At 35.7% G+C, this 21100-nt stretch overlaps 1 protein-coding gene across 3 annotated transcripts in view; it reads left to right on the forward strand.

The window, feature by feature from the left end:
* Positions 1 to 20876, forward strand: part of ZC3H6 (zinc finger CCCH-type containing 6) — a 68893-nt gene extending 48017 nt beyond the window's left edge. For all 3 annotated transcript variants that reach the window (XM_055327539.1, XM_055327541.1, XM_055327542.1), the window contains 8 exons: positions 431 to 564; positions 5421 to 5537; positions 6153 to 6264; positions 11812 to 11921; positions 12342 to 12595; positions 13861 to 14351; positions 14870 to 15103; positions 18410 to 20876. In XM_055327539.1, coding sequence (XP_055183514.1) covers positions 431 to 564; positions 5421 to 5537; positions 6153 to 6264; positions 11812 to 11921; positions 12342 to 12595; positions 13861 to 14351; positions 14870 to 15103; positions 18410 to 19875 — 2918 coding nt within the window. In that variant the 3' untranslated portion in view covers positions 19876 to 20876. The remainder of the gene's footprint in view (positions 1 to 430; positions 565 to 5420; positions 5538 to 6152; positions 6265 to 11811; positions 11922 to 12341; positions 12596 to 13860; positions 14352 to 14869; positions 15104 to 18409) is intronic.
* The last annotated feature ends 224 nt before the right edge of the window (positions 20877 to 21100 follow it).

Genomic DNA, 21100 nt, shown 5'->3' on the forward strand with positions numbered 1-21100 from the left:
TTATCACTAGAAGCTCAGTTTGGTCAAATTAACCACTAATACCTACAGTGTCTTCCTTAGGGATGAATATAATATTTCATTCTCTTAAAAACAGAAAGCCTTGTTATTTTCTTATTTAAAGGAAAATTGAAAAGAATAAAACTAGCTTGGATTTCTGTAGCCATGTGTATTCTTGTGCCTTGCCTGCCTTATTATTGTTAACATTCCTTAAAAGAGAGAGAGAGAGAGAGAGAGAGAGAGAGAGAGAGAAGCACTACCCAGAAAATAAAATGTAAAGATTTACTTAATTTTTTTCACTGAATCTAGAGAAGAAGAAAAAGAATGCACTGTATATTATAGACTATTTAAAATATGCTGTTCCCTATAAACTAATAGATTGACAGATGTGTTGTTTTTCTATAGTATTTGAAGTACATTTTAACTCTTTTAGGTATTGAACAGAGGGTTAAAAGTTTTAATGTTGGTCGTGGACGTGGTTTGCCGAAGAAAATCAAACGCAAAGACCGTGGGGGAAGAACCAATAAAGGGCCTAATGTTTTTTCAGGAATGGATGACTTTCAAGAGGTACTGAGACTTTATAGATAATGAGGAGAGCGTTTAATCTGTTTGGCTGCAAAGAAAGCATTGTGATTTTAATGCTACTTTCCTAGTAAATGGAAAATTTCCAGCTAAGATCAAATGAGTATAAATAGATTCTAAAAAAAAAGAATTAAAAGAATTGTTTTAATTAGTCAGGATACTAGAATAGAGATGCAAATGTAAGGTGACCTCAAAAAAATTAATGTGTTTGAAAGCACCTCAAAATAAAATTGGTATGTCAGAATGTGGTTCTAGTAGTCCTCTGTTGTGCTTTTCTTTCCTAGAAGTGATCTTCTCCAGATGCAAAGGACAATAAAATGCTAATAGCTCAATATGGTAGCATGGCTAATAAAAAGGGAGATGATACTGTAGTGGTAAATTAACTTATTAGACTTATTAGAACTGAAAGCATTGAAAGAGAAGAAAAGGTGATATAAATGGTTGGAAAGATGAATTCGTGTGCCTTATATATAGTAGATATTGAGTAAATATATGTTGAATTCTGAACATGTACATTTCAGCCTTGTTGCGACTTTTGGGATTAAAGTGGTCCAAATCCAGTGTTCTGCCACTGTTGCAGTCAGATTGAATCCTACAGAGCAAGGGTAGGTTGTTAGAAGCTGCAACCTTGAGTAAGAGCAAAAGAATAGCAATATATGGCAATTTGAAAATGGTTTTCTGATGTCTGGGTTTAAAGATACTGGAAAAGATTTTGTAATATGTTGTACTCCTCAGTATACTATTTAGGGAGATGTTAATAGGTATGATAGGTATGACCTAAAAACAGTTCAGGCCCAAATAAATTTGTGAAACCCAGCACATGCCACTCAAAGGAATTTTCAGTTGACATTAATGTATAAAGGCTCCTTGCAAGTTAGGTGTAAAAAAGCCTATTTTACTTTGTTCAATCCATTGTTTTCAGATTTTACTTGATCCTGAGCTGCCCCCACACCCCCACAATCTATTTTTTTAAAGATTTTATTTATTTATTCTTGAGAGACACAGAGAGAGACAGAGAGAGGCAGAGACACAGGCGGAGGGATAAGCAGGCTCCACGCAGGGAGCCCGGGTCTCCAGGATCACGCCCTGGGCGAAGGCAGGCGCTAAACTGCTGAACCACCCAGGGATTCCCCCGCACCAATCTATTAATATTCATTGAACCACTCACTGTTCCATGGAATGGGAGCTTGGAAACAAGCTTAGAATTTCTGAGTGATTGTAACCTGCCTGTCCATCTTCTTAGACTTCTGTAGAACGTGCTGCTTTCCCTAACCGAATTAATACGAATGCTTTCTGAAAGTAAGGTTTCTCCTATATCCAGTAGTTACACACTATATTTGGAAAAAAAATTAGCTTCCAAAAAAAATGTGGCTTTGAACAATTTACTGTCTCTAAGCCTCAGTTTGCTTAATTTGTGAAATGAAAGTATGGTATTAAAATAACTCTCAGGAGCCCTACAAGCACTAACACGTTTACAGATCTGGATTGCAACTAAAAGATTCTTTATCATGTTATAGAAAATCAGAATAAATTATTTCTTTTGCATTCATCAGATTTAGAATATTTTTCCTTTTGTTTATTAAGATTAAAATGTTATCGGGGGATCCCTGGGTGGCGCAGCGGTTTGGCGCCTGCCTTTGGCCCAGGGCGCGATCCTGGAGACCCGGGATCGAATCCCACATCGGGCTCCCGTGCATGGAGCCTGCTTCTCCCTCTGCCTGTGTCTCTGCCTCTCTCTCTCTCTCTCTCTCTCTGACTATCATAAATAAATAAAAAAAATTAAAAAAAAAAAGATTAAAATGTTATCAACTGTGTCAATTTATTGGCTGTCAAGAGAGATTTCTTGTTTTGATTCCAGAAACAACCAGAAGAGTGCCAGAGCCCAAGCCAAGTAGCTTATGTTCAGGAATCATCAGGGGGAGACCTATCCAGGGTAGAGTGAACATGCTAGACTGGCCACCACAGATCAGTTTCCATCCTTTCCAGGGGAGTGTGAGATCTTCCAAAAGCCAGATAAATTCACAGATCCCTGCATGTACATGAACTGTCTTGAAAATTCAAGGGTGGTTATAGAACAAGCAAATAGAACAAATTCTTGATAAATTTGAAGGATTTATTTATTCTGTTTGCCATAAAATCTCCTTGGTTTTTTTTTTTGTCTTTATAATAGCTGTTACATTTTCTATAAATACATATTATTTTTGCTGGCAAATCTTTTCATTTCCTCTTCCTTATATATTTAAAAAATATTTTATGCTCTTGTTCCTGATGTCAGTATAATGTATCTTCTAGAGTAAATACATTTTAATATAACCAAGTAGATAGTTTATATTCCCTCTCTCCATCTTTCTTTTCTCTTCCTTTTTTTTTTTCCTTCTCCTTTCTTGAATTGTGTTTTCTTAGAGATAGTATGATACAATGCAAACAATTCTGTGTATCCTGACTGCTAACTCATCGTATGACCCTTGGCAAGACATTAATTTCTCTAATCTTCACTTTTCACATTTGTCCAGTGAGGGTGATGAACTAAATGACTTCTGTGGTTCTTCCAGCTCTTACAAGAGATCTTAAGGGTAGAGGGCATTCATGTTGCTTCTGTAGGCTCATACATAAAAGATCAGATCTTCTAAGCATTGTATTTTGTCCTAAAATTTTATTTTTAAAGTTGCTTTAGATTTTCTAGATTATCTTGATTATAATTAGGTTATTCATGGTATGGTTACTGATATACTTTCTACTCATTTAAACTAAGCTAAGCTAAAAAAACAAAACAAAAACCTCTATCTTCTATTAAAACAATGAGGCACATCATTAGAAAGTAATGTAGAGTGAGTTGATGAAATATAGGTACAACTTGGTGTATTTTTCAGGGTGGTTTTGGAGGTTTTTTTGGTGATTACCTAATATTTTACTTTCTAATTTCAGTTATATTCTTCAAGTTGGCTTATTGATTTTGTATAATGCATTCTCCTTGGTTTCCTATTTTATTATAGCCACCATTCTTTGTACAGAAGGCATAATGTGAGCTGGTCATTTATATCTACTTTTCTAAATAGGCCTGGAAATAGAAAATGTCTGTGAGTCAAATTTATGTAAATATAAGACATTTTAAATGATCCTATCAGAGTAGTATAAACGTTTCATTGTGTTTTCCTGGGGCAATTTGGGTATACTTATATTTTTAAAAAGAACCTATAGGATTATCTGTTTTCTTGTTATTTTTGTACTTTTTTTTCAAAATTCTTAGAGTAAAACATATATTTCAAACTCTAGCACTGAGGATCAGACTTTAAGTCTAGCCATCTTTGCCTCAAGTCTTTGCTGTGAGGCAGCTTCCTATTTTCAGTACGTTGTGTTTTTTTCTACATCTCCTAGCAAATTGAGAGAAAGGGAAACAAATCAAATTAGAAGAATAAGGAGTGGGCAGCCTGGGTGGCTCAGTGGTTTAGTGCCGCCTTCAGCCCAGGGTGTGATCCTGGGGACTGGGGATCGAGTCCTGCTTTGGGCTCCCTGCATGGAGCCTGCTTCTCCCTCTGCCTTGTCTCTGCCTCTCTCTCTGTGTGTGTCTGTCATGAGTAAATAAATAAAGTCTTTTTTTTTTTTTTAAAAAAAAGAAGAGTAAAGAGCTCTTGAACTCCTACTATATACAAAGCATGGTACATACCAGGTGTTTTGAAAAACAGTACTGTTTTATAGAGCTCATGAATTTATTAAGTCCTTACATGGCTAAGCATCATATTCTTGTTACTCAGTCTTCTTGTACTCATAGCAAAAGTCAAATAGGGATTGAAGGAGAAAGTAAGGGAAACAGGTAGCGCTGTGAGATTTTCTACCATATACTTCTTTTTGTTATTTTTTAAAAGTTAAAGGAAATATACATCCTCCCTCTTTTTTTTTTTCCTAAAGGAAGTACAGAGTAACCACACATGCAATGTGTCTAATTTTTTAGAGATCCATCTAGAGACATATACTCCTAGATGTGTGGGTATATTCTTCTAGTATTTTTATCTTTGTTATTATAAAATTCAGGTCAGTTTTCCAGTTAGTAAAGTATTGTGAACATTTTCTCATGTCCTTAAATTGTCTGTCTCATCAATTTGTAATGATTACATAATAATCTACCACTGATCTGCATCACAGTGTATTTGACTGGTCTCCTTATTTGGAATGTGTAGAGTATTTCTTTTTTTTTAAGATTTTTTTTTTATTTATTCATGAGAAACACACACAGAGAGGGAGGGAGAGAGAGAGAGAGAGAGAGAGAGAAGCAGGCTCCATGCAAGGAACCTGATGTGGGACTCGATACCGGGTCTCCAGGATCAGGCGGCACTAAACCGCTGAGCCACCCGGGCTGCCCTGTGTTGAGTATTTCTATGTGTCTATCTGTTTGTTGTTTTATCATGTAAGTAATTCTGTGATAGTTATTTTTGTGAACAAATGTATTATGCCTCCCTGATAATTTCTTCAGAATACTCCTGAAAAGTACAAATTTTGTGTCAAACAATATGGATATTATAAATCTTCTATAACATTGCAATCAACAATACACAAGAATGCACATTTAACATACCTTTGCCAACAGAGTATTATTAATTTTCAAGCTTTTCATAATTTTATTTTTAAAACGTAGTTGTATATCTTCATTAAAATAGAAACAGGGTTCTTTGCAACCATTAGTAGCAATAAGCAGTGTATTAGAAGCATACCCCAGCATCTGAATGCCTACTCTTGACCACTTTACATAGTAATTTGTATTGTTTTCCCAATGCATTTGACTATCCATTTTAGTACCTATTTAATATTTCAAATGTTGTATTCAAATGAATTTTTCTTCCCTACAGTATAGTAAACCAGGGAAAAAATGGAAGGTTATGACTCAGGAATTCATTAATCAGCACACAGTGGAACACAAAGGAAAACAAATCTGTAAATACTTTTTGGAAGGAAGATGTATTAAGGTAAATTTTTATGGGTATCATAAATCATTTTAATTTCTGAAATAATCTTTAAAATGTAAACTCTTTTTGGGGGGTGGTTTTTTTTCATTTCTTGTATAGTTGTAATAATAAAGCTGGTTTTTCAAAGTGATCTATGGAAAATACTGCACATCAGAGCTCATTTAATTATATTCTGGGACAGTAATATAATTTTTTGATATCAGATTTTATTTAACAAACACATAATACTGACCGTGTAGCAAGTACTGTTCAAAGTAGATAACTAATATTAAGTGTTTTAATCTTTATAGCAACCTATGAAGTAATAACTGTTATAATCCCCATTTTAAACATGGCCAAACCAAGAGGTTAAATAAGTGCCCACAGTAGCTCAGCTAGAAATGGTGAGTGTTGGTAGAACCCAGACAGTCACCTCTGAGGTCATGCTTAACTATGTTGCCTCTACACATAGCCACATCCACTGTCTTGGGCAAGAATTCCTAGGGATTGTTTGAATGTTTATTAGATCATTATTTTTATTTGTAGACTGAAGATATGGCCATAGTTCTCCATGAAACACCAAAGAGAAAATTTAATTGTTTTTTTTTTCTCTTTCTTCTTTCTTTTTTGTGACAGGGAGATCAGTGTAAATTTGATCATGATGCAGAGTTGGAGAAGAGAAAAGAGATCTGCAAATTTTATTTACAAGGATATTGTACCAAAGGAGAGAACTGCATTTATATGCATAATATCCTTTGTTAAAAATATGTTAACAGGGGATCCCTGGGTGGCTCCGCGGTTTAGCGCCTGCCTTTGGCCCAGGGCGTGATCCTGGAGTCCCGGGATCGAGTCCCACGTCAGGCTCCCAGCATGGAGCCTGCTTCTCCTGCCTTCTGGGTCTCTGCCTCTCTCTCTCTCTATGTCTATAATAAATAAATAAATCTTAAAAAAAATACATAGCCTTAAAAATATATGTTAATGAAAATATTGAAGTTATAAAACATTACTGAGGTTTTAAAAAATCCTAAATGCAATCTAGAAAATCTACTTTGGTTTTAAATTAAAATAGCATGTTACATAAACCAAGTATAGTTAGCCTTTGTGCTTCAAAAGGGCAAACTGAGTTTTATTCTTTACGGAAATAAACTTTCCTTTGGAAAACAAAATCTATGAAATAAAGGTAGTTTATATTTAATATACTCAGCTTATAAGTATTTCAAGCAACTGTCTTCCTGAAAATATAGTTGGTAAAATATTTATTCTGTGACTTAATTGTTTTACTTATGAACATAAGTAATAAATTATCATTGTTGAAAATTATAAAACCAGTCCCATCAAACCTTACCACCCAGTGACAAGCATAGTATATTCTTCCCTACTTTTCTTTATTTTTTTTAAAGATCTTATTTATTTATTATGAGAGCCACACAAAGAGAAGCAGAGATACAGGCAGAGGGAGAAGCAGGCTCCCCATAGGAAGCCCGATGTGGGACTCCATCCCAGGACCCCAGGATCACTACCTGAGCCAAAGGCAGACGCTCAACCACTGAGCCACCCAGGCGTCCTTCTTCCCTACTTTACTCTATGGGAATCTATACATTTAAGTTATAACTCCTGTCTCTACCCAAATTGATTTTTCATTATATATAATTTTATATCTATATCTATATATAAAATCATCTTTCCATGTTAACTGCCCTCCCCCATTATGTTGCTGGTTACTCAGTACCATTTATGACTAATGGAGCCTTTCCTCACGGATTTGAAACTCCATAAGTGTTTATATGTATGTTTTTGTTTTGGACTTTCTTTTGGGCCCCATGGATCTATTTGCCTTTATGTCTGCGTTGCTTTACTGTGATTATTTCTGCCTTGCCAACACTGATATTTCAGAGATCCTCATGTTTATCTCTTCCACTTAAATTTTAAAGTAGTCTTGTCCAGTTCTAACAATAATGTAAAAAGAGTAAGTGAAAAATCCTTTTTTATCATAGATCTAAATATAAAAAATGAAACCATACAAATCAGAGGATTGCATGAATGGATTCCTTCATAATTCAGAAGAACAGAAAACCTTCCCAAGTCTAACTTAAAAAATCCAGAAGCAGGGCACCTGGGTGGTTCAGCGGTTGAGTATTTGCCTTTGGCTCAGGTCGTGGTCCCGGGATCCTGGGACTGAGTCTCGCATTGGACTCCCTGTGGGGAGCCTGCTTCTCCCTCTGCTTATGTCTGTGCCTCTTTCTCTGTGTCTCTCACGAATAAATAAATGAAATATTTTTTAAAAAATCTAGAAACAATAAAGGAAAAGATCAGAAACTTGCATGAAAAAAATACGACATATATAAAGTTAAAGATAAGTAATAGAAAAAAAAAGATAAGTAATGGGAAAAATTATTTGCAACTTTTATCACTTACAGAGAGGTAACAGCTTTAATGTATAAATTTCTAAATATTGAGAAGAAAAATGGACAAGATGCAGATAATTCACAGGAAGAGAAATGCAAATGTTCCCAAAACGTATAAAAAGATGCTTAATCCTGTTCATAATAAGAAGAATGCAATATAATGTATGTCGAGGTATCATTTGCAGCTATCAGATTTGCAAAAATGAAAACAAAAAGGGACAGCAAGGTTTGTTAGCAAGGCTGTGAAAAAATAAGATAACACTCAGATAACACTCAGCATGTGGTGGGAATGTAAAATTGTTCACCCTTATAAATGGGAGCTTGGCAGTGTCTGCAAAATTCCACATAAATTCACCCTTTGACTCAGCAGTCCTACCATTTTGCAAATTCTGATTGGATCCAGGCAGTGATTATTGATGGCTACTCAACTCGTTATCTGACATGTTGGCGAGCAACTTTATGATTGATACATTGGGCTGACAACATCAGGGCCAATTGCTTAGTCTTAATATCACTAAAAAATCGGGATGCCTGAGTGGCTCAGCGGTTGAGCATCGGTCTTTGGCTCAGGGTGTGATCCCGGGGTTCCAGGATCAAGTCCCGCATCCCAGGCTCCCTGTGAGGAGAGGAGCCTGCTTCTCCCTCTGTCTATGTCTCTGCCTCTCTCTGTCTCTCATGAATAAATAAATAAGATCTTTTAAAAAATATATCACTAAAAAACCCACTATACACTAAATGCTTCCTAATATGTTGCAATAAGGAGTATTTTTTAAAGATTTTATTTATTCACAGGAGACACAAAAAGGCAGAGATATAAGTAGAGGGAGAAGAAGCAGGCTTCGTGCAGGGAGTCTGTTGTGGGACTCAATCCTGGGACTTCAGGATCGCGCCCTGAGCCAAAGGCAGGTGCTCAACCACTGAGCCACCCAGGCATCCCAGTAGGGAGTATTTAAACACCATTTATGTATGACAAATATTAAAATTAACAAATCGTATAAAAATCACAGACTTCTAGATATCAATAAAGGAAATGTGAGAGATAAATTAACTGGATCGAATTTGTAGATCATGTTTGGATCCTCATGTGAATAAACCAATTATAAAAATACATTTTGGGGGCAGCCCGGGTGGCTCAGTGGTTTGGCGCCGCCTTCAGCCCAGGGCCTGATCCTGGAGTCCCAGGATCAAGTCCCACATTGGTCAGGCTCCCTGCATGGAGCCTGCTTCTCCCTCTGCCTGTGTCTCTGCCTCTCTGTCTGTGTCTCTCATGAATAGATAAATAAAATCTTTAAAAAAATACATTTTTTGGAAATAATCTGGAAAATTTGCATATTGGTGGGGTATTAGGTGAAGTTAATGCATGAATTTTTCCAGGTTGATGGTAAGGTAGTGATTAAGAAAAATACTCCTTATTTGTTTGAAATAAATTTAGAAATATTTTCAGATGAAATGTACTTGGAATATGGTATGTTTTACATACTCCAGTGTTTGGGGAAAGAGTTGTGAAGAGAGTATAAGAGTGAGAGAGATCTCACAGAATTCCAAATGATGAAAATTGTTGAACCTACGTGACAATCAGGAGGGAGCTCATTTTTTTATTCTCTCTACTTTGGAATATGTTTGATAATTTTCAAATAGACTTTTTTTTAATCACTCTTCAGGGATAACCATGCTAACAATATGGTGTAAAGTCTTTAAGATTTTTTTCCATGCATAAGATATGTATGTGTAGCTGAATATATATATGTATATATTTTTACACATAATTTTCTACAAAAACGTAATCTAGCTATAGTTGTGAAGGTTGTAGTTTTTAAAGATGTATTTATTTATTTGAGAGAGCATGCACGCAAGTAAGGGATGGGGCCGAAGAAGAGAGAGAAAAATATTTAAGCAGACCCCCTGCTGCTTAAATTGCACATTGTGCTGTTTGTTCCCGTTTAGTATGTTTGATATGCGCAAGTAATTCTTCTTTCTTTATCAAAATGTTATATAATACGTTTGTCTTATTCAAGAAAAATAAATCTTTTTTTTAAGATTTGGCCTTTTAGGGGATCCGTGGGTGACTCAGCGGTTTAACACCTGCCTTCAGCCCAGGGCGTGATCCTGGAGTCCTGGGATCGAGTTCTGCATCGGGCTCCCTGTGTGGAGCCTGCTTCTCCCTCTGCCTGTGTCTCTGCCTCTCTCTCTCTGTGTGTCTCTCATGAATAAAATAATAAAAAAAAAAGATTTGGCCTTTTAGAAACCAAATACCTTATTGAACTAAAAGCTTTCAGCCTATTATGATTTCCTCATAGTCCTGCCATCTGTAAATAATAATAATTCTTATCATATTTGTACTAATTAATTTTCATTGTATTGGCTACACTTCTAAAACAATGTTAAATAATAGTGATTATGATAGACATAATACATCTTTTAATGATAGCACCCTTTTGCTTTGGCTTGTGACTGTAGTTTTTTCTTTTTATGATTTTATTTTTAAATAATCTCTACATCCAACGTGGAGCTCAAAAATAGAACCTTGAGATCAGGAGTCCCATACTCCATGGACTGAGCCAACCAGGTGCCCCTTGTCACTATAGTTTTAAGATAGATTTTTGTTTTAAATCAAGTTAAGTAACTATTCTTTATTTTAGTAAGAGTTTTTTATTTTATTTTGTTTTAATCAAAGAAGGATTTTTGAATTTTATCAGTTGCCTTTTACATCTGCTATGGTCATACAATTTTTCTCTCATGGTCTTGTCAATGTACTGATTACAGTGATAAATTTCCTAAAGCCTCTCAGGAATTCCCTGAACATAAACCACCTGAAAACGGCATATTTTTCAATAAACTCCTGCATTTAATATTTTCTTGAGAAGTTTAAAGTGTGTTTCCAAAATCATGAGGTAGATTAATTTATAGTTTCCATGTTGGGATATTTGACTTTAACATGACGTATTGAGCCCTTTTGTTTCCTTCATAGATATAAGCTCTTGCTATAATTTTTTTTAAGATTTTATTTATTTATTCATGAGAGACACACAGAGAGAGAGAGAGAGGCAGAGACAGAAGCAGGGTCCATGCAGGGAGTCCAACACGGGACTTGATCCTGGGTCTCCTGGGTCTCCAGGATCACGCCTGGGCTGAAGGCGGCACTAAACCTCTGAGCCACCTGAGCTGCCCCTCTTGTTGCAAAATTTATTTGCTTTGTATACAGTTTTTATTGTGGAAAATAACAGTACTTACATAATTAAGATAATATAGTATTTGCTATAACAATTATAAATATTTTTTTCTTTAAAATGTTTTCTAGAGGGGATCCCTGGGTGGCTCAGCGGTTTGGCGCCTGCCTTCGGCCCAGGGCGTGATCCTGGAGTCCTGGGATCGAGTCCCACATCAGGCTTCCTACATGAAGCCTGCTTCTCCTCTGTCTGTGTCTCTGCCTCTCTCTCTCTGTGTGTCTCTCATGAATAAATAAATAAAATCTTAAAAAAAATAAAAAATAAAATGTTTTCTAGCTTTATATAGTAAGATTAAATTTTTGAATGTTTTGCATAATTAAAATATTTAATCTTAAAAATGAAATTATCTAATCTGACATGATTGTAAAAAATTCAGTACAGTTGCACCTGGGTGGCTCAGTCAGTTAAGCACTGCCTTTGGCTCAGACCATGATCCCAGAGTCCCAGATTTGAGCTCCGCATCAGGCTTCTTGTTTCTTCCTCACCCTCTGCTATTACCCCCACTAGTGCTCTCTGTCAAATAAATAAAATAAAAATCTTAAAAAATATATTCAGTACAATATATAGTAATACAGTCTTACTGACTCAGCACAGTTATGTTTTGGAGTTTAAAAATACTAGAATTTTATTTCATTTCGTCTGTTCCTTAATATTTTTATTTACATGAATTTCCGTGTAAGTTCTATCATAGTGGAGCAAAATGTTACCAAGGAGACAACTGTAAATTTTCACATGATGATCTGACTAAAGAAACAAAGAAACTTTTGGACAAAGTGAGTAATATTTTTGTACATCAATTATTTGTTAGGTCCCACTGCAGATTCATATTACTTGAATCATGTTTTACAAATCATATTTCATAAAAACATGAAATTTCTTGAGAAATCAAGGTTTTGTTGTTTTATGTTTTAGTCTGTTAATGTAGCATGTTAGAAAAGCAGAAATATTGGAATAGGAATTAATCTTTTATTCTTATCCTTGTTCTGCCATTAAAAAGCTAATGTACTTTGAGAAATATCTTTACCACTTTGAACCTCATTCTCTGTCAAAAATGAGTTAGCTCTCTCTGATCCATTTTAACTTTAAAATGATACTTTTCTAATAACAAAACTAGTTTATTGAAGTCTTCACAGTTTTCAAATGTAAGGAAGAAAGCCTGTTTTGGAATAGTAATCTTTGCCGATTATTTTTAGGTGTTGAACACTGAAGAAGAAGCCATAAATGAAGATGAACGAGAATTAGAAGAACTTAGAAAACGGGGCATAACTCCTCTTCCCAAACCACCTCCAGGAGTTGGTCTTCTGCCAACCCCACCAGAGCATTTTCCCTTTTCTGATCCTGAAGACGATTTTCAGACAGATCTCTCTGATGATTTTAAGAAAATCCCATCTCTTTTTGAAATAGTTGTAAAACCTACTGTGGATTTAGCACATAAGATTGGGAAGAAGTAAGTTAAAATTTTCAAAGATAGCATCATTTTTCCCCTAAAAGTTCTTATTAATTCTTATTAAGAAACTAACTTGTATTCCATATTAATCACATAATTAAACTTAGGTAGAGATAGCAGATACCTGGCATTTACCCCGATTGCTCTTCCTGCTTCCTCTTTGTCTCTGCCCTCTGCTCCTTGCCATCAGTGTTTTTCTCTATGGAATCCTTAACAGCTTCAGACACCTCTTCCACGTAATAATCCTGAAGGACACTGCTAGGGGATGGAGTTGGTATTTCTCCCAAATTGTTTGTTATGAAGCTACATTGACATTGATAACATCTTCAGATAGTGGCATTAGCATGTCTCCAGAATATTTGGTTCTTTTAGAGAAATATTTCCTTGGGCTATTAGAGGAAAGCCTTTGGATAAGCTGGATCCAGATTTGCATTTTCAAACTAACCATTCTAGTCCTGCTGCCCATACCCCAGGGTCTGTGCACCTGGGCCTTAATTCCCACTGTCAATTATTTTAACCCTGAACACTCAGGGAAGTAATGAGATCCCAGCAAGTGAGGAACAGCAGATCTACAGGAAACGTCACAGTTAATGTGAACCATTAAAATTATTTCTGTTAAGGTCAAGAAGACAGACACGTCCCCCTGTTTGGCTAATACTGTAGATCAGACCCTAGCCAATGCAAAAAGAGAAAGATACAAAGATTAGAAATGGAGAGGCAGCTTATTATTTGGGCAGATTGCCTTAGTAAACCCAAAGGAATCAACTGACAAAACTATTAGAAATAGTAATTAAATTAGTAAGATGTCCAGAAAGAACAACAATCAAAACCTAAAGTTCTTTTTATATGCCAGCAGTACTCAATTAGAAATTGAAAAGTTGTATGTTTATATAGTATAATTCTAATGTTGTTATATTAAAAGAAAGGTCTATGTATACCTAGAAAAAGTCTAGGAGAGAACTAATCAAAAAATTTATTTTTGGGTGGTGGGATTAGAAGTGATTCTTATTTATCTTTGTACTTTTCTGTATTTTTCAAAATATCTGTAAGCTTTAGAACAGCTGACAGTGAGCGTCAATTGAGACTAGGCTAAAATGAAGGCAAGATGCATATATTGGTGTTTTCATTTAGAGATAATGTAGAAAAAATTGCTTCTTAAAAACACATTCTAATATAGAAAACACAACCAATACATATTTAAAAATAGATCATTCTTGTTTGCCTCTTTTCTTTGAACTAAGAAATATTATTCTTTCTGCCTATAGGCCACCAGCATTTTATAACAGTGCCTCACCACCAGGACCACAATTTCAGGAAAGCAGCCCACATCCTCAACATATCTATAGTTCTGGATCAAGTCCAGGTCCTGGACCTAATATGTCTCAGGGACACAATAGTCCTGTGATGCACCCAGGCTCTCCCGGACATCATCCATGTGTAGCAGTGCCACACAGCCCACCTTTGCCGCCTGCTCCACCTGGAATTTTAGGTCCTCACGGTCAAACTGGAGCACTTGTTCAACCAGATACACCTTTGACACCACCAAGTACGAGTGGTACTTACCATTGCTTTCCAGAACACATGATGAAAGTAGCTAGAGAGAATCACTGTTCTCCAGGTTCATCGTACCTGCAAAGTACTGGTGAAATGCAGCTCAGCACCAATTACGAATCCCTACAAAACCCAGCTGAATTTTATGATAATTACTATTCACAGCATGCTGTACATAATTTTCAGCCTCCCAATAACTCTGATGGTAAGTGTACCTTTTCAGAAAACTCATTTTTAATTTAAAATCTTTGGAGTTCTCTATTTTTCATTAAAAACATAATGTATGTTTTTAATAAAGCTAAGTAAAATTTAATGAAATTGAAACCATAAAATATATTTTACATTTAACCAGCATTTGTTACACCAGAACTTTAGATAGCTTTAAAAAAATATTTACAGTCAGGGGTGCCTGGGTGTCTCAGTTGGTTAAGCATCTGAGTTTCAGCTCAGTTCCTGATCTCGGGGTCATAAGATGGAGCCCTGCATCCAGCTCTGCACCCGACATGGAGTCTGCTTGTCCTTCTCTCTCCCCCTCTGGCTACCCCCCACCATGCTCGCTCGCTCTCTTTCTAAAATAAATAAAATATTTTAAAAAAAAGTTTACAATCACATAATAACTTGGTAATCAAATGTAGTAATTATTAGAGCTTCTATTTCTTATAACTGACCATAGTACTCTAGTGGAGTTCTGTGCTAAATCAGTGTCTGTCTTTCTGTGTATAGACGGGATGTGGCATGTTGACTTTGCCCAGCATCAGCCTCCCATTGTTCAAGACTCCCCTAACTGTGGGAGTGGATCTAACGGTAGCACCAACATGACAGGCCATGGCCCCCTGCCTGCACCAGGTCTCCCCCCAGCAGTGCATCGAGCTCTTTTTGTCAGACTTACTCAGAAGTACCAAGAGGAAGATGAACCAAGCAGCACCCAGCCTCACAGGGCACCAAGCAAGGAAGAAGGTATGTCAGGTGTTATGGTAGCATTTTACTTTGGATTATGCAGTTCCTGAAATTGTCTTGAATAGGTTAAAATTTGAAAAATGAGTTCTATTTCTAATATACCTTGTAGCTCCTGTCTGCTTCAAATTGATTGTGGTTTCCAGTGCTATTAATGCTTTAGTAATTAATTGCAGAGAGTTTGACCAGAAGCAGTGAGTAGATCTGAAGCTACAGTGTGAGGCCTGGTTGAAGCCCTTCTGGAAGAAATAGATTAGGAACTGGATATCTTCCATTTCAGGAATTTTTACTTCTACCCCAAGTTTAAAATGATTCAGTTATTAGAGAAGTTTTTATGGGCATAGGCTGTACACTTAAGGTTCTACTATATATTATGCAGGAATATTATTTTTAATATAAAAGATGTAAAAATACCAAGTTTACCTTAGTGTTTTTGATATTGATAAGTATATAGCAGTTAATTCAGTTAAGGAAAGAAAGCTTAATGCATCCAGTTCTTCTAATGAATTATGAAATTGATATGTTTGCCCACTCTTTTATATATATATATATATACACACACACACACATATATATATATATTTCTTTTTACTAAGTAAATTGCATGGCCAATGTGGGACTCGAACCCACAACCCTGAGACTAAGAGTCTCATGCTCCACCAACTAAGCCAGACAGGTGTGTGTTTGCCCACTTCTTAAGCATAAAATTTGCAAATATGTAAAACCAGATAACATTAGGTGGCTACAAGCTATTATATAAATATTATGTTACCTTTTCAAAGAAGGTAGCACTAACTCTTCATTTATTTAACATCACAGGGAAATGAGGGATTCCTAATAATTTCCTGTATAATTTATATTTGCTCCTTAAAGAGCTTAATTTTAAGAAAAGAACTATTTTAATGATAATCTTTTTATAAAATCTTACAAAAATTTCCATTTTCATAAACAAGAAAATTATAATTTTTCTGGATATAAAATTTTATACTAAAGAAATATAATTGGTAATGTTTTATGAATGTTTTTTCTTTGTATCCAGAAAAAATCTTGAACAGCTGGGTTTAAAAAATTTTTTTAATTCAATTAATTAACATACGGTATATTCTTAGTTTCAGAGGTAGGGTTTAGGGATTCATCAGTTGTATATAATACTCCAGTGCTCATTACAACACAACACATGCCCTCCTTAATGCCTCTCACCCAGTTACCCCATCCCCCCACCTTCCTCCCCTCCAGTGACTCTCAGTTTGTTTCCTATGATTAAGAGTCTCTAATATTTGTCTCCCTCTCTGATTTCATCTTGTTTTATTTTTCCCTCCCTTCCCCTAAACTCCTCTGTTTTGTTTCTTAAATTCCACATATGAGTGAAATCATTTAATTGTCTTTCTCTGATTGACTTGTTTCACTTAGCATAATAGCCTCTAGTTCTATCCATGTCATTGCAAATAGTGAGATTTCATTCTTTTTGGTGGCTGAGTAATAGTCCATTACACACACACACACACACACACACACACACACACACACACACCACATCTTCTTTATTCATTCACTTGTTGATAAACTCTGGGCTCTTTTCCATATTTCACTATTGTGGACCGTGCTGCTATAAACATTGGGGTGGAGGTGCCCCTTCAGATCGCTACATTTTTATCTTTGGGGTAGATACCTAGTAGTGAACAGCTAGGGGTTTTGTGTGTTTGTGTTCATTTTTATAAATTTTAGTGCCCTTTTAAATTGTATCTGTCCTTTGATAAAAAGCTGTTAACTGTCATTTCTTATCTAATATCTCTTTTCCATTGGCCTAGCTCTACTGGTTTGCATTCCTTCTGTTCTATATTTATTCTCATTCCAAAAAGGATTTAAGATTGCTTATGAAATATATTGATAATGAAAGTTAAAATAGCATTTTCCTTATGTGGGTCAGATTTGAATCATCTTACCTATTTGGATCATGTAACAAATTCTTTGAGGAGTGAAATTGCTATGCAGAAATATTTAAAATAATGGCAACAGGTAAAAGTGAATCAGTAGTTCAGCTTTGGTCTTCTTGAGGTCAGAGAGAGAAGGAATAGAGATCTAGTGTCTAGAAGTAGTTTTTTCTGACACTGAAATATGAGTGAAACATTTTTCCATTGTGTTGGGGTGCCTTGCTGGCTGAGTCAGTGGAGCATGAGATTCCTGATCTTGGGGTTGTGAATTCAAGCTCTATGTTGGGTGGAGAGATTACTTAAAAATAAAACCTTTAAAAATAAAACAAAACTTTTCTCCATTGTGATATATAACCTATATGATTATAAACCACAATTCCGCCCTAAATACCAATGCCTGTATTCTCACTCTGTTCAAACTTAAATATGTAACACCAAAGTTCCATGTAGTAGAAAATTGTTAGCAGTGAGATAAGGTAAAATGAAAATATGTACGATATCCAAGATATTCTAAGATATTTATGTATATGCTATATGTGTGTACATGTGTGTTACCAATTCAGAATTGATGTGTGTATGTTTTAATGGAAAGGAAGAAGACTACTTCCTGTATCAGCACTTTGTAATCCCTTCTTTCCTACTATAGAGAATGCCTCTGGTAGCTAAGCTTCTTAGCAGAGTGTCTAACATACTAGGGTTAAAAAGACTTTAGGATAAGGCCCAAAGTGTTCCCATAGAGTTAAGGCATATAAGTTTCAGGATATTAGTTTTGTTATTTTTACTTTTAAACATTTAAGTAGATAATATATTCACATATGTCAAACATCTAAAAATATAGTAAGCTATAAATGAAAAATCTCTATGTCATCCTTCATTTGCTCAGTTGCCATTGCTTCCTAAACAAGTACTATTAGTGTTTTTGTTTTCTTTCAAGATTTTTGAAAAATAGTTCACCCTTGTTATCGTGATAAATCCAGAGCTACAAAGCTTAAGTATTACTTGAATTAGAGAGGCCTAAAACATTTTAGTATTCTTTTCTAAGAGTACTTTTTCTTCTTCTCCAGCTCTGTCATAGCACACACACTCTGAGTTCCCTTTTGGCCAGTCCATATGAGCAGTCCTGACTTCTCCCTGACTGGAAGGAGTAACACATATTCTAACATCACACCTCTTTCTTTCAGAGTATGATGACTGAATTGATCGTTGTGATTACAGACCTAATTTCGTTCCAGGGTTGAAACTCTGGCATTTCTATGATGCATTTTCTTGAAGTTATATTACACTTATTCCAGAAATAGTATGTGTTTTAAAAAATTATCTTAATTAAGGTCAAATATAAATGCTTCATTCTTTACAATAAGTTTTTATCTGCATTTAGATGATACTGTTAACTGGTATTCCAGTAGTGAAGAGGAAGAAGGAAGCAGTGTGAAGTCAATACTGAAAACATTACAGAAACAAACAGAAACTTTAAGGAGTCAGCAACAGCCTTCCACAGAACTCAGCACTCCTACCGATCCAAGACTTGCTAAAGAGAAAAGCAAGGGAAACCAAGTTGTTGACCCTAGACTTAGGAGTATCCCAAGGCAAGACATGAGAAAATCTTCTGAGTGTACCCCATTGGATCTCAGACTTGCATGGGATCCCAGGAGACTAAGAGGGAATGGAAGCAGTCATGTAGGATCTTCTGTTGGTGGAACAAAGTTTGATTCACATCATGCAAATGCTGGCGCTGTCAAACACAAAAGAGGAGATGACGATGATGAAGATACAGAAAGAGAATTGAGAGAGAAAGCTTTCTTAATACCTTTGGATTCTTCCCCTGGCATAATGCTCCAGGATCCAAGGTCACAGCTAAGGCAGTTCAGTCACATTAAAATGGATATTATCCTAACCAAACCCAACTTTGCAAAACACATCGTGTGGGCTCCAGAAGACTTACTTCCAGTCCCTTTACCTAAACCTGACCCAGTATCTTCAATCAATTTACCTCTGCCCCCTCTTATAGCTGACCAGAGGCTCAATAGGTTATGGAATACAAAAAGTGATCTTCATCAAAACACAGTGCCCGTTGATTCGAAATCAGCAGCCAAAGCCAAAGTGAATACAACAAACAGAGAAGGCTACCTAGAACAATTTGGAGACTTACATAGTTCAGGAAGTAAATTAGGAGATCCTAGGCTGCAAAAAAATTTTGATCCCAGACTTCATAGACTGCACAGTACAGAGTCTCACCCAGCGGTTATGAAGGACTCACATACATTAAAGGGCACCCCTCATTTAGCCAGGTCAAACCCTGCTTCATCACAGCCCACAGGGGCAGTGACTAGCAGTTCTGGGCCAGGGGCTTTGCCTCCATATGCCCCTAAACTCTCCTCTTCAGCTAGCCTTTCCCTGGGAACTCCAAGTTCAGTTCTTAGTGGCATTAGTTTGTATGACCCTAGGGAGCATGGTTCATCATCTACATCAGAGCTAGCAACAGAAAATGTAGAGAACCAGAAAAAAAGTGGTTTAAAAAGTAGTGACAAAAATGACCCTTCTCCTGGAGAAGCAGTCCTGCCACAGAAAACCAGTGCAAATGTGGAAGCCACTGTGGATGGGCCGGCTGACCCACAGGCAGATATTCTCAGGAGTTCTGGTGTGGTTCAGGTCCCAGCAGTGCACAGTCTTCCTATTCAGGCATTAACAGGCTTAATTAGACCCCAGTACAGCGATCCAAGGCAGTCCCGGCAGCCAGGACAGATGAGCCCCACCCCAGAAAGTGATCCCAATAGAGAACCAGATGACAAATCTCTGAAGGAGGTTTTTAAAACTTTTGATCCAACTGCTTCACCATTTTGTTAGCTATTGTGTAATTAAGCAATTCTTTTCACTCTGTGACTATTGCAGTCCTCTGCTGTTTTGTAACTGGTTTACCTCTATAGTTTATTTATTTTTAAATTATAAATACTTTTCAGCTGCTAGTATCAGAACCACATGAAGTTATATCCTCTAAAGCCTGTGGTATTTTATATAATATTTTTATAACTTTAAGAGACTGTAGTAACTGACATAGAAACCTATATATCATGTTAGCTTCGGTAAAAGTACTTTATCATAAATAAACCATCATGAACTCAACACCCTGCCCAAATATATGCCATTTGTTTTTCATAATCAATGTTTAGATAAATGATTACCACTTTTTTATGGTTGTTGGTTTCAAGCAATATTATGTACATTACTTTTGAGCAACAGTATTTTGACTAGGATCTTCTCTATTTGTCAACACAGAACTGATTAATATGTAATGCTAACTGCTAACTAAAATGTAAATGAAGTAAAGAAAACATTTTAAAAATCACAATTAGCAGAGCAGTTTGTGTTTAAGGGCATCACTTTTATTAGTATTGGCAATATTATTTGTGTAAATGAAGCATTTGAATGTCATATCTTTTAAAAGTATTTTATTCTATACTGTATCATAGAAGTTGGAGATACATAGATTGTTTTTGCTAAAGTGAAAAACTCAAGTTCTCTAACATTTTTTAAATTTAATTTTTCATATTAAATAGTTATGAGTTCTTGCTGTGTCACATTGTGATGTTTATGTGTTTCAATGTGTTTTTTGTCTTTAGCAGCATAATTTATATTACTTTTTCAAATGATGTAGCTGCAATAATTGTATTCATCATGACTTTGGTAATTTTTAACAAAATTTTAAAAGATCCAGTGACAGTCTGTAGTGATTATTGCATTGATGATGTTTTAATGTCCAGGTTCTATATTTTTTTCTTAAATAGCAAGAAAACAGAGAGATGGTATAATCAACTGTATATGGCTACCAATAAAGAATCTCTTTCAGATCTCTCCTGACTGGCATTCTGTAACAAAGGAGACTGCCTGGTTTTTTAAGTATTTATTTAATGTCCTCAGAGTTTGGAAATCTCCTAAATTGATTAGAAATTGTATTTTTATGAAAAATAATTTTTATTAATTTTTGTGTCTTTTGTGCAGTATATAAATAATAGCAGCCCTGTTTGTTTTATACATATATTATTTATAATGGAAACTAAGTATTACACTGGTA

Source organism: Nyctereutes procyonoides, unplaced genomic scaffold (assembly GCF_905146905.1).
Source record: "Nyctereutes procyonoides isolate TBG_1078 unplaced genomic scaffold, NYPRO_anot_genome, whole genome shotgun sequence".
NCBI classification, from domain to species: domain Eukaryota; kingdom Metazoa; phylum Chordata; class Mammalia; order Carnivora; family Canidae; genus Nyctereutes; species Nyctereutes procyonoides.